The sequence below is a fragment of the Podarcis erhardii genome (genome assembly GCF_964252035.2).
Source record: "Podarcis erhardii genome assembly, chromosome: 7".
NCBI lineage: Eukaryota > Metazoa > Chordata > Lepidosauria > Squamata > Lacertidae > Podarcis > Podarcis erhardii.
Window position 1 is genome coordinate 73010073 of NC_138511.1, and position 17876 is coordinate 73027948.

At 43.3% G+C, this 17876-nt stretch overlaps 1 protein-coding gene across 1 annotated transcript; it reads right to left on the minus strand.

Annotated features, from left to right (window-relative positions):
- Window positions 1–2034: 2034 nt before the first annotated feature.
- On the minus strand, window positions 2035–15130 carry DNAJC8 (DnaJ heat shock protein family (Hsp40) member C8). Its single transcript, XM_081869643.1, has 9 exons — window positions 14985–15130; window positions 11936–12037; window positions 10662–10718; window positions 9081–9147; window positions 8759–8853; window positions 7120–7191; window positions 5987–6078; window positions 3589–3664; window positions 2035–2818 (listed from the first exon to the last, which is right to left on the minus strand). Exons 1-9 carry the CDS (start codon window positions 15051–15053, stop codon window positions 2696–2698), a joined length of 753 nt encoding a protein of 250 aa, XP_081725769.1. The 5' UTR covers window positions 15054–15130; the 3' UTR covers window positions 2035–2695.
- Between the last annotated feature and the right edge of the window lie 2746 nt (window positions 15131–17876).

A 17876-nucleotide genomic window follows, 5' to 3' on the forward strand; every position in this document is an offset into this window, starting at 1 on the left:
GATTACAAATCTACCACTCTTAACCACTACACCACTGCTTCTTCAGGCAGATTCATACCATAAACTTGAAGCACATGACTTCCCCCAATGAATTACAGGAACTGTAGTTTGTGAACAGTTCTGGAAATTGTAGCTCTGTGAGTAGGAAACTCCATTTCCCAGCATCCTTTGGAGGAAAGTCATGTGCTTTAAATGTGAGTTGAGGAACTACCCTTCTTAGTTTCACATGGATGCTTCTTCTCCAGGCATTTGTGCTAATGTGTGGATTGCAAAAGTTCAGCAGGAGAGGGAAGGGGGGCCGCTTTCGCAGTGTTGCAACAAGAGCTCTCACACGTGTTCTGAAATCACCACAGTTGCTCAAGCTCTAGGGAGTTTCCCAAGACATTAAGTAGCAAGCTGGCGCATAAAAGTGTGCTGCTTTTTAAAGCTGGGATTTGTCAGAATGTTGCTGCTCGTACAACTCAATGAGATGTCATTAACATAGCATCAAAGCAGCACTGTGGATTGGGGTGGGGGGTTACAGAAGCCCCCTCCCCCACCTCACACACAACACTTCAGCAAACCTAAATGGAGATAAGTCTGCTTTCGTTCCTTACTGCATTAAGGACACTAGCAGCCAGTTAGTCTAGACAAAGCAAGGAAGCTGGATAATTATTTTTAAAGCAGAAGTTTCTGAACTACAACTCCTATCGTCCCTGATAGGATGTGGTCCAAAGGAAAGGAAAGTAAGAGTTGTAAGCATGTGCTGTGTGAAGACAAACTTTCTTTTGTCTGTCCTGAATCTTCCAACATTCAGCTTCATTTGTTGTCCCCGAGTTCTACTGTAATGAGAAAGGGAGAAAATCTTTTCTTTATCCACTTTCTCCGTGCCACACATCATTTTATATGGTTCCATGTCTCCTCTTCTCTGAACCAATAAGCTCAAATTTTCTTATTTTTTCCTCATAGGGGAAGCTAAACTAGAGGAACCTAAGCTGTGTACAGATGACCGACTCCCTGGAGGGGGGGTGGCACGTACTGAATGTGTGCCTCTGCTTCTTTGCATGTTTGCTTATCAGGCATGGCCAAACTTGGCCCTCCAGCTGTTTTGGGACTACAATTCCCATCATCCCTGACCACTGGTCCTGTTAGCTAGGGATGATGGGAGTTGTAGTCCTAAAACAGCTGGAGGGCCAAGTTTGGTCATGTCTGGCTGATATGAAAGATTGAATCCCAGAATCAGAATAGGTGTGTCAGCTGAAGGTGATGTTACATGTTGGAGGCTTGCTAAAGCTGCACCCTGCGGGATACCTTCTTTGGAAATGTGTCCCATTTGTATAGTCTGACCTAAAATGCCTTAGGGTGTTTCCACTGAGGACTTCCTGTAGCAACATTCATGTTCAAAACTCATGCCTGCACTCAGGCACGAAGTAAGAGGAAAGATTTCTGATGAAAGTGCTTGACTATACAACCATGAAGACTGATATGCATGGCTGACAGCATGTAAACGGCTAGTTGGGTATTACCTGATGACTAAAACCCCTCACTAACAGCCCAATAACAAGAAGTGGTTTGCATGTGACAATCTTAGAATTTATTTCTTAAGAAATCACAAAAGCTTGCTGAATGGATGCACTCAGGACAGCTGCACTCTAGTATGCTTGTGAGCAGCTGAGCCACAACCCCAAATGTGTTAGATCTACTTCTGTGTTACAACTATTTATAGATGTCCTCTAGCGTGCGATTGTTGTTCTGGGGCGGAGCTGGAACTGCAGCCAACTGTCTGGTGTGTGAAACTTCCTCAGAAAACAGGGTTGAGGCCGCACTTGGCTGTGTTATATCTGAAAGGCCCTGTCAGGCACTGCTAGTGCAGCATGTTGTACTCCTAGTTAGGGGAGCAGTTTGGTAAGCCATTCGGTACGTTGGGCAGTAGAGGCAACCTTCCACCAATGCTAGTTAAACAAATCAAATGCAGTTTCTTAAATGAGATTAAACGTTATTAGAGCAGGCAAATCTCACATTTCAGGAGCGGCTTGAGCCATCAACACCAAAAGGTTTTGGGTAAAAATTTATTTTACATACTGAACATTGCCACTAACTGAATATTCAATGCAAGACTTTTTATTTACAGGGGGGGGGGGGAATCTGGTAGTCTAGTTGGCCAGTTAACTCATCTGCAATCCTGGAAGAAAGGAGTTGCCAAGCTGCAAGTCAGAGCTGGGGCGTAAGTTCAGCTCCATGCAGTTGAGTTGGGAACTTTTGCAAAGTCCAGCTATCCATCTCCATGGCAGGCTCCAATTTTCACTACTGACAGTGGAAACTGATGCAGACAGAAACATGACAACCGGCCTAGGTGAACAAGGGAGTCACCAGGCATCTGATTCTCCAGCATCTGCCTTAGCTGGACACTCACAAGTTAGGCCTAACGACGATTTGAACAGCAACATCCTTGGAATACAGAACATTAAATTACAGGGACTATGAGGAAATGCAACAGCAGTTATGGTGGGGGTCTTCCTAAGTTAGCCAAGTGTTCTAAGTGCAGTAGGCTTGGCCCTGGACATCACATCATGAACCTCAGGGCAAATGGGCAGGAGACAGTAAATACTTTGACCAAGATTCAATCATACTGAAAACAAAGATCCTACTGGAAAAGCAAGAAAGGGTTCAACGTGACGGTAATGGGATTGTCCGCTGGAGTCTGAAAAAGCCAGGCTCATTCACGCTGCTCCATCTTCACCTTGGGGGGCCTCAAGAAGGTTCTGTTTTTCTTCTCTTTCTTCCCTTTTGTATTTGCCTGGAAATTTCTCCAGCTGTCCACACGTCCATCCCGACTTTCCTACGTATGAGGAAGATGAGAGTGTAAACAAGAAGCAAGTGCCATGACGCCAGAGTGTCCTTTCCTGTTTATATCAAAAGGGAAGCGTTTCCTGAGACGCCTTTCAAGGAGCGCAAGTCGCCAGAAGTAGGGAAAGGGCTTCAAAGCACTAAAAGGGCAGGTTGGTGGAAGAGATTTTGTAGTAGTCTGTCTTAGTAACAACAGCTAGGGCTTGTGGGAAGAACAGAAAAGCCATATAACGAGCAGGGGGAATGTATTGGGAGGAACCACAGCTCAGTGGCAGAGCACATGCTCTGGAGTCAAAGGCTCTTGTTTCAGTACATGCTATCTCAAGTTAACAGGATTTCAGCTACCAGGGATGGGAAAGGGGCATCAGGCTAAGAGTTTGGAAGGCCACTGCCAGACATGACAGCTTCAAATGCAAAAGAAAAACTAAACTATACATTTTTGGGGGCACCCTGGTGGGTGTTCCTAAGCTTCTAGAATTAATATCTGAATCTGCAGGGAATGCTGGGAGTATCCAGAACAAAGCTGTGCACTTTGGTAAAAAGGTCAGGGTGTGCAGGTAGGTAAGCATACATACATACATATATACATACATACATACGTATGTATAATAACCCTTTTAACACAAGCCTTGCAGCACAATCCTAAGCACATTTGCTCACAAGTCTGACTGAATTCAGTAGGACTTGCTAGAGAATAAGTGCGCTTTGAGATTAGACTGCTAAAATGCTGATAGGACAGCCAAAGCTGCAAATAACAATTACCTCAAAATTCTTCTGCCACTCTCGCTCACGCTTGGCTTTCTCTTGAGCCTCTATTTCTTCTTCTCTTTGCCTCTTCCTAGAATAAGAGCCAAGGAGAAAAATTAGCATTGCATTCCCTGTGAGTAAAATGGTACAGTGGTACCTCGGGTTACATACGCTTCGGGTTACACACTCCACTAACCCAGAAATAGTGCTTCAGGTTAAGAACTTTGCTTCAGGATAAGTACAGAAATCAGGCTCCGATGGCGCGGCGGCAGCAGGAGGCCCCATTAGCTGAAGTGGTGCTTCAGGTTAAGGACAGTTTCAGGTTAAGAACGGACCTCCGGAACGAATTAAGTACTTAACCCGAGGTACCACTGTACTGGGGAATGGGGGCCAGGACTACATTAAGGATCAACGTTGGTCAGCAAGGAGACAGGATGAGTTAAGGGAGATCAGCTGGATGTTTCCCTCGACAAGGAGACAGAACAGATGGGAGAAATCTGGGAAAGGTATCCTATTTGTGTATATGACTCCCATCATCCCTAGCCATTGGCCATGCTGGCTGGGCTGGTGGAAGTCGAGAGCCCAACAGCATCTGGAGAGTCAGAGATTCCTCAGTATATCCACATCTCTATGCTATGACCATCCATGTATCTCCTCACCACCACCTTTTAAATTTAAGTGTGTGCCTCTGAGAAGGAAACAGCATATTACCCATACCAAACCCTTAGCAGAGGACAGGGTACGAATTTAGAAAATATGACATTAGGCTTCTATATGACAAGCCACCCACACTGTCTTGGATAAAGCCCTTTGGAACAGCTTGTTCCTGCTATAAGATGACACTTTTGAAAATGGGTTGAAATCTGGCATATTTAACGCTTGCTGCAATGAAAAGGGCCTTGGGTGCAGAGTGCTGGGGTCCAAATTAAAATGCAGGACTTGGATCCGCCCAGAGGAGACGCACTTAGTACAAAAATAAACCTGGCTTCAGAGCAAAGAAAAGGGCAGAAAACACATTAACTGGATCTCTCAGCCTACAAACCTTGTAAAACAAAGACTGCCACCTGGAGCTCCCATCTCGATATTACAATGCAAGAGCTCTTTTCCTCATATACCTAAATTATGTATTTTCTCCTAGTCATCCTAGATTATTACTTTTTCCAGTGCATGAGACACACTGCAACCCACCTCATCACCTTGAGAATAACTTATGTAGTGCAATACTCTTTTTCTCCTACAAAACTTAAGTTTGTGGTATAAGTGGGCAGAGCACTGGTTTCGGGCATATATTAGGTGAATTCAATCCCTGCTCCACAATACAGCTCAGAGGGCTGCATAAGACAAGTATCAATCCCTTAATGTAAGATACATCATGTGCTAAACAAAACATCTTGTGGCAACTTAAATAATAAGAGATAGGCTCATGCATACAGGCATAGAATTATTTATTTTAATAGTGGGACAAATGCCTGTAAAAGACAAGAGTACAAGTACAAGTAAAGGTTAAATCTATACAAGGTACTACAGTCACCATCAGCAATAGGTAGAAAAATGAATTCTAATCAAAACAATTTCCTAGTTTTGGCATATTTTATCTTGGAAGATTTATGAACTACTCACATTATAGCATGCTATGCTATCACCTATTTACAGCTGTTCATAAATGGTCACCATGCCTGCCTTGTATACGTTTAAGCTTTCTGTAGAATTGTGTTGTATTTCTTGGCCATTTTTTCAATTTCAAACACAAAGGTAGGTGCATGTGTGTGATATAGATTTATATACCCACACAAGAAAAAAGTAAACTGAGGGTAACAGTTCATGCATCTGATGAAGTAGGTTCTAGACCACACATGCTTATTACACAGCAATAAGATGTATTAGGGTTCTTTTTAAGCTGTCAAAAGCCTCTTTGTTATGCTTCTTGCAACAGATTTAACATAGCTGTCTCTCTGGGAGCATGTGTAAAGCTGCTCATTGGGTTAAACCAGGGGTCAGCAAACATTTTCAGCAGGGGGCTGGTCCACTGTCCCTCAGACCTTGTGAGGGGCCGACTATAATTTTTTTTTGGGGGGGGGATGAACAAATTCCTATGCCCCACAAATAACTCAGGGATACATTTTAAATAAAAGGACACATTCTACTCATGTAAAAACATGCTGATTCCTGGACCGTCCGCAAGCTGGATTTAGAAGGCGATTGGGCAGGATCCAGCCCCGGGCCATAGTTTGCCCACACATGGGTTAAGCGTTATAAAAATGCTTAATAAAATAGCATTTTCCTCCGCCTAAGGCTACTTTTGGAAAACCGCAACAACTCAGATTTCAGATGCTGCGTACATGCTCCACGATTCCTAACTACATGGGCTTCAAGAAAAGCAACACCAAACACAATACCCCACTGCTTCTCCTACCTTTCATGCATTTCTTTTGCTTCTCTTTCTTTCCTTTTAATTTCGAGTTCTGCAAAGAGCTTCATTGTCTGTTTGTACACCGCTTGTTTGAACTGTAAGAAACACAGGTTTAGCACTCATACCAAGGGCCCAGTTGCAATGTAACCTTTCATTTAATAACCCTTGGGCCTGGAAAAAATGAAAAGCTTTATACAAAACTCCTTCCCTCAACCCCCCCCCCTCCACAGGACTGCATGCACAAAAAAATGACACTGCAGCACACACTAGTCGGACACTTCAGAGGCCGGGACTTAAAATACTACATCTTCTACCAACCCATCACGCCACTAGCACATTCCAGTATAATCTTTCAAATGTTTATACAAGACACCACCCTGTAGTAAAGTTCTTAAGAATGGAATTGCTTTCGAGTTTGGGAAAGGTAACAGAGGCTGCAATCTCTGAGTAGACATGGTTAAGGCTATCCCATAAAACTGCAGTGAGAAGCAGTAAATCTCAGCACACGACAGTAAAATGAGGACGAAATAATGAAAAGGAAGGGAGAGCGAGCAGGGACTTGGCAAATATATCTATATCTGTTGGGAATACTTCCATATTACCTGCTAGCCGAGGTTTCCCAAGCAGGTCACAGTATATTTAAAACACGGTGAAACAGACCGGGCCCAGCATCAGCCGCCTGAGACAGCTGGGGCACCCAAGCCACCTGACAGTGTCCCCACCTTCAAACCCTCCCCAGCACACCAAGTGGCTGGGTCTGAGTGAGCAGGTGGTAAGCATATTGACATTAAGGGAATAATGGCAACTAGGCCATACATATCAGGCACCAGGTCTGGGAGTGCTGTCATTTAGATGTCCCTCAAGTAGCACTGTGGGGAAATTTAAATAGCAACAGCCTGGCTGTCCAGCACTCATAGAGTGATGTTGCATCCCACCAAGCCTACTGGGGGCCCACAAATGTAAGAGGGGACCCAAAAGGCACTCAAGAGACACTGAGGAGGTTGACAAGCCTCCAGCCTCAAGGCCTCAGATGTTCCAAGATGTGTATTGCTCCCAAATCATAAACCAACGAAGTACACCCCAGGCCTGGGAGAACCCAGCCCTGGCAACCAAGTATATCCTGTTAGTCAACTTACTACTTCTTGATCATCTTCTTCTATGTTGGTTGGCCTGCCTTCTTTCTTTAACTGTTTCTTTTTCTCTTTTGCCTAAAAAGGTATCACAGGTAAGGAGCACAGAAATCTTACAGAACTCTGAACTGCACTAGGCTCGTTATCACTTCTGCGGCTCATTCTGACAGCCATAAGATCAATCAGCACAGGCACTGATGTCATGGGCCCTGAGTGAAAACAGATTTCCAAATTTGTTTACTTTTTACTGTCTGGATATCCAAGTTAAAAATATAAAAATGCAAGTACAAGGAGACATGATCAGCGATAATGCTACAGGATTATTTTTTTAAAGAATAGTTTATAGTTATCCTGGCTAAAAGGAGGCTAGCTAAAAAGACTGCAAGTTGAACAGAAGTTGGACACTCTATAACTTTCTCCTACTTCCCACATATATGTCATTATGGTCAGGCCCTCTCCAGCTTTTGGGACCCCTAGCCATAATAATAAGAATAATAATTAAAAAATGATGACATATGTGGGGAGGGAGGTATAGAAAAGAGCGGTGGTTGGTTGGCTTGATAGTCACCTGATCTTAAGAGAACATGCTGATCTGTCTAATTTTGTGCCATCAGAACTGATATATTTTTATTCATATCTACAAGTTACAGTTCTTAAACGTGGCAAAATCTTTATCAGTTAACAAACAAACCATGTCTTTTACTACATCTCATCTCTTATTTGCTTAAAGATACATCTCTAACCTGAGAGTGTGTCACATCTGGGTGTGATGCACATTTTTAAAAATTCCAAACGCCAAAGAAATGAAAAGCATCTAAAATTCAGGCACAGGCCAAATGCATCCCCCCCCACCCCCCTGGATTCACCCTGAGTATGATACAGGATTCTAGTTCAGTCCCAAACAGTTTCCCATTTGCTTTTAACAGAGCTCATTTTCTAGCTCTGCAATATTCTGCTTTTGGGGTTGGTTGGAGACAAAGAAGAGGAGTGAGGAATTTAGACAAGCATGGAAAATTAGGCGGCATTCTAATCCCTCTCTAAGCTCCTCACCCATCACATACTCAAAGGTAAAGTGGCACAGCAAGAATTCCATCTAATTCAACAGCAAAAATGTGAGCAATGTGGGAGCAGAGAGCTCTGAAGGGATATGGCCTAGCCAAACTAAAGCACTGAACACATGAAAACGTTTAAACAATTTAACATAATCCACTCAAGCTCGTGTCTAGGATGGTATATGGCAGAAAGTATCATAATAAATCAATCTTATCTCCCATCAGCAAAAATGTTTAAGTTACATTTTTTTCCTAGCAGAATTTTAATAAGACAGCTTCAAAATAAGTTTAAATGATCTATTAGATTTCATCTGCATAATAATTAACATTTATCAAATTCCAAGCACCAATAGTTACATTTGGTATGCCTCCCTGTTCCCATTTCTAATATTTCATTCTAGTTATATTTGCAGAAAATCAAAATCATGGTGGAATAAAATATAGAAAAGCTCTGTTCTAACCTGAACTATGATGAGGAAACACTTTAGCTCTAAGCAAACATAAAACTGCACCCCCTCCCTAGGCATCAAGCTCAGTCGCTTAATCCCCTCCCTCAAATCAGAGGCTAGCTGTCACACACCCACGGTACTTACAATGTGCTCTACATATTCCTTTCCAGCCTGTATCACGTCCAAGGCCCTCTTCTTTTGTTCCTGGTCCAGCAACAACTTGTATGCTTTGTCGACAGCTGACAAACCAAACATTTCTATCAGCACACTCAACATAACTTGAATGGTCTACACTGCTTATGCGATCAGAGCTTGAGAAAACACTAAGCCGTGTTTATTTCCAGAGATCCAACAGAGCAGCAGTAGGCAGCTCTCTTTCCAAGCTCTAGCATCAAACCCAACCGCATTCATTTGGTGCAATGCTAGCATCTGGAGCTTTGGAAACACAGGAAAATCAGCGAGGTACCTTCAAATGCCTTCTGTGCCCTTTCAGGATCATCTTGGTTTTTGTCGGGATGCACCAATATGGATAACTGTAAAGGACAGCGTAAAAATGTACTTTTATCAAAAGGTGTGCTGTTATCACAGGGCTACCCATAACATAATGCTCTGCATTGGCTTCTCTGCCTTGTTTATTAATAAAATGGCATCAAACATTTGCCACTCAGTCTCCTCTTTTTGGAATAAGCCCTTCATCTGGATTCCCAGGCCTCCCCAATCTCAGCAAAGCAGCTGAGTAGATCAAATGAAGAAACCCACCCTAAATAACTACGGATTTGTGGACCTTAATACTGTGAATCTTTGTATAGATATTCAGTTAGGACAAACTAATTTCCTAGAGGGCCCTCAAATCTTGCTCCCCTGCAATTTATTCAAACTGTGAATAAAAAAACAACACCAAAGTGTTCACATCTGTGATTTCACAGTGCAAGACCAGGACTTGTTACCTGGTACAAAATTTGGCATTTTGAGAGTCTCAGCTTCAATTTCAAATAAAACAAAACAACAACACACAGCTTGCATACTATTTAGCTGGAAGAGAAAGCTTGCAAAAAATGAGTAGTCTCTGATGCGACCTAAGTCAGAACTGAACTTCCAGTGCTCAAGGAATTAGAATGGCGGTGGGGATGGGGCTTCAGGGTTACTTGCACAGTCCCAATCCATGACACATGGCACATCCCAAACCAATACAATGGTACCTTGGTTTTCAAATGCCTTGGTACTCAAACAACTTGGAACCCAAACACTGCAAACCTGGAAGTAAGTGTTCTGGTTTGCAAACGTATTTCAGAAGCTGAACGTGCTCCATTTTGAGTGTCACGCTTCTGATTTGAGTGCCACACTTCCTTTTTGAGTGTTACTCTGAGGTCTGTCTGTTTTTGCTATTTATTTTGCATTTTTTGTTTTTGCGGCTCTTTTTGTTTTTGTTTTTGTGACTGTGTGGAACCCAGTTCAGCGACTGATTGATTAATTGTGTGACTGCAGTACACAGTTTATTGCTTTCATTTTATGGATCAATGGTCTCGTTAGATAGTAAAATTCATGTTAAACTGCTGTTTTAGGGGTTGTTTTTAAAAGTCTGGAACAGATTAATCCATTTTGCATTACTTTCTATGGGAAAGCATGCCTTGGTTTTGGAACGCTTTGGTTTTGGAACAGACTAAATTTGAGAACCAAGGTACCACTGTAGTAGTAAAAATAAATAAACTGTTAAATAACTAGTTCTCTAACAAATACTCTGGCTAGGCATGTGTATATGAACATACAGGATGCCTAGTAATCAGTAGGACATGAAACCAAATTTGGGTATAATTATGCCACCAAGAATACATTCTGGGAAAACAAACCCCAGGTTTTTCTAGGGGAAGCTCATATCCAACTTCAAAGCCATTGTTGTTTCTCTGCAAATACTAGGGGAGAACACTTTTCCTCCTACTTCTGCCATATCCCTGCTAAATTGTCTTTGAAGGAGAAGTACTTTCCCCTCTCCTCACATGATTTGCTCCAAGGCTCTTTGTATTACAAAAATAACAACAGATGCATGTACCTGACGGAATCTCTTCTTTATCTCCTCATCTGTAACTTCAGGGTCCAACTGCAACACCTGGAAGAGACCAAAGTAACATCATCATAAGCAGCTACATTCTGAGCCTTTCTGCAATCTGGAAACTACATAAAACTTTCGTCAGCAGAAGGGTTACACTCCAGCAGACGAGGCTGTGATAACATGTCATGCCAAAACTCATGCTCTTTCCCATGCTTACATCTTTGGTTATGCAACTGGATCTAGGCCTGTGTGTGCCTAAATGAGCATTTTTTTCTTTGGTACACAGAGAAACTGACAGAAGTGGCTTCCTTGAAAGAGGACTGCCTCAGAAAATCCTATATACAAATAAACTCATTTTCCAGGTGATGACAGATATGTAGCCCACATCATCCATGTTTAAGAGGTAGACACCAACAGGCTCAGAAAACAATGTTTGCAAAAATATAAAACCTTGGGTCAGGGGGCTTAGGTGAAAAAGTCCCCAAACAGCCCAGTGACCATTGAATGTTCACTGGCTATGGATATGTGTGTGTGTGTGTGTGTGTGTGTGTGTGTAAAACCAGGGCAGAGCGGAGAATGGAATGGAGTATCCTAGAAAACAGCATGGCTGGCAGGCGCAAATAATAAGATGTAATAAAAAAAATTAAAGGTATAAGAGTGGGACAGAGACAATATTAAATTAAAAGTATTTGCAGATGACGTGGTGATATCTGTAGAACCAATGGAGTCAATCCCAAAAGTATTACAAGAGATCTAAAAAACTGGAGATGTAGCAAGTCTTAAGATTAATAAAGACAAAACCAAACTCATGGTAAAAAATATGAATGATGAGAGTTAAAATAAATTACAAGATGTGTCAGGTCTAAAGACTGAAAGGAAGGTTAAGTATCTAGGTGCATGGTTAACAGCAAATAATATAAATCTGCATAAAGATAATTATGTAAAAACCTGGGAAGATATTAAAAGAAATTTGCAAATTTAGGACATAAAGAGGAGTAAGTTGAGTTATGAAATATTAAAATGATTGTGAAACTATTGAAATGTGTATATCTGAAAATCATAAATAAAACATCTGAACAAGAGCACTCTACACTGCAACACTTTGTGGCAGGTACTCTTTGCAGGTGCAAACTCAAGAGACAAGTATGACATTGCAGCTTCCATCTGCCATAAAGAAAGTGCTAGCTATGAACTGAGCATGACTGTCAATCACACAATAAACAAATTAACAGCTGTAAAAAAAATCGTTTGAATGAAAATGTGCTTGGACTTACCTCAAATGGATTCAGATTGAAATAGGATGATCCAGGTCTAGTAAGCCTCTCAATCTGGTTTTTTGACGTTAGAACAGAGTCCCGCTTTTCTATTTGTTTCACCTGCAGAAATTAAACAGCCATCTATTATTAGAACTGTACATTATTAAAACATATGTTGAAAGGAACATCTGTAAATAAAGGTTATCTTCAGAGCCCAAGAGCAAAGCATCATTATGGGTTGGATTCAGAGATGCACTCAGAGAAGTGCTGCTCATGCTGGAAGGAGTGGAAAGCAATTTTGACTGATCCCTCCTCCTCCAGCAAGCCCCTGCCACCTGAACAGCTGCCCCGGAGGGTCAGGAGACCTTTGCAGCAACATGAGAGGCAGTATGGGGTACTTCAGGGAAAACTGGTACAAACTGTCTTCCCTGTCCCTTCCTCAAAAGAAATTACATTGCTGGAAAAAAATATATTTTCCAGATGTGTGAATAATATATGGTGCATGCCAGAACCATATTTGTAGTGCAAAAGGTTTCAAAATAAAGGAGATGGATCGGTTTGTGAATTCAGTGATAATAGTATAGGCTTTCTTTTGAGTGTATATATTATTACAGTGGTGCCTCGCAAGACGAAATTAATCCGTTCCGCGAGTCTCTTCGTCTTGCGGTTTTTTCGTCTTGCGAAGCACGGCTATTAGCGGATTAGCGGCTATTAGCGGCTTAGCAGCTATTAACGGCTTAGCGGCTTTAAGAAAAAGGAAACAAACTCGCAAGAACTCGCAAGACATTTCGTCTTGCGAAGCAAGCCCATAGGGAAATTCATCTTGCGGAACGACTCAAGAAACGGAAAACTCTTTCGTCTTGCGCGTTTTTCGTCTTGCGAGGCATTCGTCTTGCGAGGTACCACTGTATCATTATTTCATCCTGCTCTTACAGGAGGTTCCAAGAAGTCTCCCATTAAAGGAGTTAACCAGGTCTACCATACCTGCTTGGCTTCTGCAATGTTACAGCATCAGGTGCTGCCAAATGACTAACTGAACCATGGTATAGACATTTATTATAATGAAGGCTGATATTCTCTGAATGACAATTTCTGTGCCCGATACCAGTTTCTGCATTTGCACATTGAAATCATATGGTACAATCCTGCACCAAGTAAGTGCCAGTACTCAAACATGTGGATCGGACTGTGAGGTATCAAATTCCAGAGGGCACACAACTGCAGCTGCATTAATTATTCCAGGTGTGCGCCGACAACTGTTACTTACTTAGAAGACTTTACACAGGATGGATACATTAAACCAGGCATCCCCAACCTTTGGCCCTCCATATGTTTTGGACTACAATTCCCATCATCCCTGATCACTGGTCCTGTTAGCTAGGGATGGTGGGAGTTGTAATCCCCAAAACACCTGGAGGGCTGAGTTTGCCTATGCCTGGGTTACAGGGAACATGTTACTCCCCTGTTAAAATAACTTCACTGGCTACTGGTCCATTTCTGGACACAACTCAAAATAATAGTTCTGACCTAAGCCCTATTGGGCTTGGGCCCCAGGCTGCCGTACAGACTGTGCTGATCTTCACGCTGCTGCCAGGACAAATAATATTTTAACTGCTGCATTTACATACACAAAGATGTAATTTTAATTATCAGTTTTGTGCAACTTATGGTTATTATACTGTAATTTAATAAACAATGCTTTTAAATGTTGCAAACTGCCTCGGATCCCCCACTTGGGGAGAAAGGCAGGATGCAAGTAAATGACACCCAACAAGCCCTGCAGTGTGAGTCAATGTGTCTTATCCACAGGGCAGTGGGTTAGTGGTCCCAGATAAGCAGAAATAGGACTACAGCCACTTTTAAGAAAGCCCTGTAGTTAACAAAGTATGTGATGGCCACAGTATGCCCTTTTTAAATGTGTTGAGGGGTGTTATACTGGGTTGTGGTTGCTGCTGTTATTTTGATTATGCACTTTGCAGTTTTATATTCTGATTTTATCCTGCGAACCGCCCTGAGACCTGAGGGTATAGGGCGATATATAAATTCAATTAATACTGTAACAACAACTCCATGCACACAGCGCCGGATTTACATATAAGCTAAACAAGCTATACAGCTTAGGGCCCCACTCTCTTGGCGCCCCCCAAAAATGTAAAGAAAAAAAACCTGGATGTACATTTCCAAAATACAAGTTAAAAAACAAATAAGACCTACATACAGCAACAGTCTTTTGTGTTGTGTAGCTCTTATGATGCAAGTAATGGGCCCCGCCTGCTAGCCTGCTCCCTAAAATATCACTGGGTGCTCATTTCTATATATAGGGTGACTACATTCTGCATCATGGACTGGTTTCATGGCAGGTGCGTGGCGTGATTTGGTGTTTGTGCGCATGCGCGAAGCGCAATTTAGCACTACTGTGCATGCGCAAGCAGCAAAACCCGGAAGTAACCCTTTCCGGTACCACGGGATGCAACCTGAAAAAACGTAACGTGAAGCAAACATAACATGATGTATGACTGTATTCAACACAAAAAACTGCGACTATTTGTTGTTGACAAAGGACAGCTGGATATATAAAAGGCCCCATTACCTTCAATAGCTTAGGGTCTCATCCAACCTAAATCCGGCCCTGCATGCACACCAGATGAGGAATGGGTCCCTCTGCCCCTTCCTTCACCATTAAAGACCCTCCCCGGGGTCCCCGCAAAAACACCAGATTGGCAACCCCAGGCAGCCATAGCCAGGACAGTCGGGGGGGGGGGTTCAAGAGAGGCCCTGGGGAACCGCCGATGCTCTAGTCATGCACCCCGCAGTAACACCCATAAATGGGCCCCTCCGCCCCAGGGAGCGGGGGGGGGGTGAGGTGGGAAGGGCAGAGGGAAAGGCGCGTCCCTGCCGCCCTCGCGGGACAGGAGTCGCAGGGAGCCCCAAAGGAAGAGGCCAGGAAGGGAGGGAGCGCCTTGTGGATCTCCCCCCGCGGCCTAGCCAGCGCCAAGGCCCGAGGAGGGCGAGGGAAAGCGGGGGTCTCGAAGCGCAAGGGGGGGAAAGGGGCCCAGGGACTCCGCACCTCCGTGTAGAAAGTGAGAAACGCCTCCTCGGCGCCGCGGCCCGCCTCTCGCTCCGCCGGGGTCGCCATCTCTCGCGCCACGTGACCCTCCGCTCGACCTTCCCACGTGATACGGACCCCCTTCCCCCCCCTCCTCGGCTGAAGCCGCCGACACGTGACCGGCAGCTACTCGCCTTGCCTCAGAGGGGACGGGAGGGGCTCTTAAAGGGCCAGTGCGCGGCTGCAGCAGCTGTCAGAGTCTTATGTCGCAGGTTTCTTGCCACCGGCAGCAGGTGTGCTGTAGCAACCAACGGGGCTAAGCGACATGGCAGCTTTCCCCCTCCCCCTCCACAAGGGATGTTGTTAGCCTGAGCTTATGGTCAGTTCTCCCTCTCTCCTTCCGCCTGCCTCACAACAACCCTGCACACACACACACATATTCCAAGTTTGGGGCAAGTACTCCTGGGTGAGAATCCCAGCAGAGAAAGTCACAAAATAGGCAGTGAAGTAGGGTGTGGAAATATAGGCTGTTAACCCTTCCAAGTGAGTTTTAAAATGTCCCTCTTCCCACACGCAGGAAAAGGCCACACGTTTGGCAAGTTACAAATTGGTTTACTTACCACCAAACCCTTCAAAGGTCTGGTTATGTGCTTTTCCATACATCAGTCAGAAGCAGTAAAACCTTTTTATCATTACAAAGTAGTGAAAGTTTCTAAATTATTGGTATAGGAACACAAGAAAGGCTGGTGAGAGCAATGTGGCTGAGATGGAGCAAACCAGCTCAAAGTTTTTCACACACTGAGTTCTCTGGTAGACTAAGAGGGGAGACAACACAAATGCTTTATTTGCCTATCTGCTCCCACCAAGCTAAGGGAAAGTGACATAGAACTGCCTGGCAAGACAACTTACTCTATGGTACTACTGTGGTTCAGTTTAAGTAAGCATAAAGTATTGTGCAAACATTCTAACTTCACATACACATGAGCTGGTAAAATATATCCCCAATATCTGAAAAAGATACTGGGGTCATTTGGATAGCTCAAATGAAAATGTCAATGCAGTATGCAGCTGCTGTGAAAAAGTGGATTTCTTGCTAGGAAAAACCAAAGGGTTATACACACACACACACACACACACACACACACAGAAACCCTTTGCATCCAGGCAAGCAAGAGGCATTATTGTAGTTCAATGATACATTCAGCCAGGCAAAAGTACCTGAGAAGGGTGCAGAGCAGTGGCAGTATGGAATATGGCTTGGGTCAAGTGTGTATTAGAGAAACTAGGAAAGGAGGGTGCTTTTGGCCACTTTTGTGAAGCCTTATTGTATTCTTCTGCCAAGCCAGTTGCCTTTCCAACATTTAACACATTTTAACCTTTTTAACTCTCTCAGTTTAAGAAACAGCTTTAGAAGAGACTTCCCCAAAAATGCTCTCTTTCTTTCTAGCTAAATGTTTTTCCTTCCATTTGCTCCTGGCCTTTCAACCTTAGAAAGAAGATCTGGCTCATTTTACTGGGAGGCACATTAGTATTATCTTTCCCCATTCCTAATGGTGTTTTCTCAGCCTTGGGGCAGCATATGTAATTCTCCCTTTTTATGACTTTGAGAATTGTTTTTCTACTATAAATCAATGGGGCCCTTCTTGTCTTAGGAGGAAAAACATCTTGCCAAGGTTCTTTTAGGCAGCTGGTCTTTTGCCTGGCATGAAACATTTGAAAATCCTTTTTTTAAGCTCATTTTTAAATACAAGCCTTGATTGAAATATATAGAAGCTTTGATAAAAATGCAGGCTTATGATTAGATGCCTCATTCCCCCCTTTCAAGCTCAAGGACCTTCATCCCAAGTGTCCTTGATAGCTTGACCTTCATCATATTCCTGAGGTAAAGCTCTGTATAGGGCCATGATATGAGGTAGAGTTTCATTTGAAACCATCTTGCTAATTGTACTTCTAAAACATGAAATGATACATGGCATCATACATAAAACCAATACTACTACTGTCAAGAAAAACAAGCAAGACAATAGTATCCCTTTGAGTCCTGTGACATTAGGTAACCAATTGGTGAGCCATCCCATATCCCATCCTTCCCATGTTTGTACTGGGACATGTGCTATATTCTCCATCTTTGTGGCCAACACACGGATTGCCTCACCATTATCAGAAATGTTAAAGCAACAGGCATTCCCTGTCAAGTTCAAGACTCCACATAGGCCTCCCTGCCTGGCAAGTACATAATCCATTCCCATTTTCAGCTGCAAAATGGCGGCTCTACTTTCATCCAACTGTTGTGCAATAAGTCTCAAACTCTGGGCCGTTGCATTGGTTACAAGTTCCACTACTGCTTGCAATCGAATTATTCTGTTTAGATTATAAATAGGATCCCGTGCCCCTTGTATGAGCTCACCAGGATTCCAGGAGGCAGGATCATAATAGGCTATAATGCGCTCTGGTGGCCAATCATCAGTACCGCTCCAACTTTGGGTACTTCCTCCTGCTATATGAGAAATATCAGCATTCCTTCGTGTTCGCCTGGCCGAACTAGTGGGCATAATCCACATTGGTGGTAATACCCAACCCAAGAAACAAGTCCCACTCCATTTGGAAGGGAGTTTCTTGTACGCCCATTCTCCACATATCCACCACAACCATCGGGTCTGAGGTTTTTGGTACGGGGAATACAGAAGGCGAAATACCAAAAGGGGTAGAGAGTTCACAGTGCAGTATGTTAGATTGCCTTCTTCTGTCACAGTTATGTTCCACACCACTTTCCATGCATGAATAAAAGGAGGTGCACAGGGCAAGGCATTCCGAGTTCGATAGGTAGTACCGTGTGCCCAGGTATGACTATTCTTCTTATAATCCCAAGTATAGTGACAATGAGAAGAGCCTATCATGGGAGAATCAGCTGCA

What these genes read in the sequence shown, in the direction of transcription:
- DNAJC8 (XM_081869643.1), bottom strand. Translation starts at nt 15,053, where the DNA reads ATGGCGACCCCGGCGGAGCGAGAGGCGGGCCGCGGCGCCGAGGAGGCG. An exon ending in AAGAAGATGATCAAGAAGTA is followed by an intron (nt 6,079 to 7,119) that starts GTAAGTTGACTA and finishes TGTTTCTTACAG; the next exon opens with TTCAAACAAGCGGTGTACAA. An exon ending in GCAAAAGAAATGCATGAAAG is followed by an intron (nt 3,665 to 5,986) that starts GTAGGAGAAGCA and finishes CTCTTATTCTAG; the next exon opens with GAAGAGGCAAAGAGAAGAAG.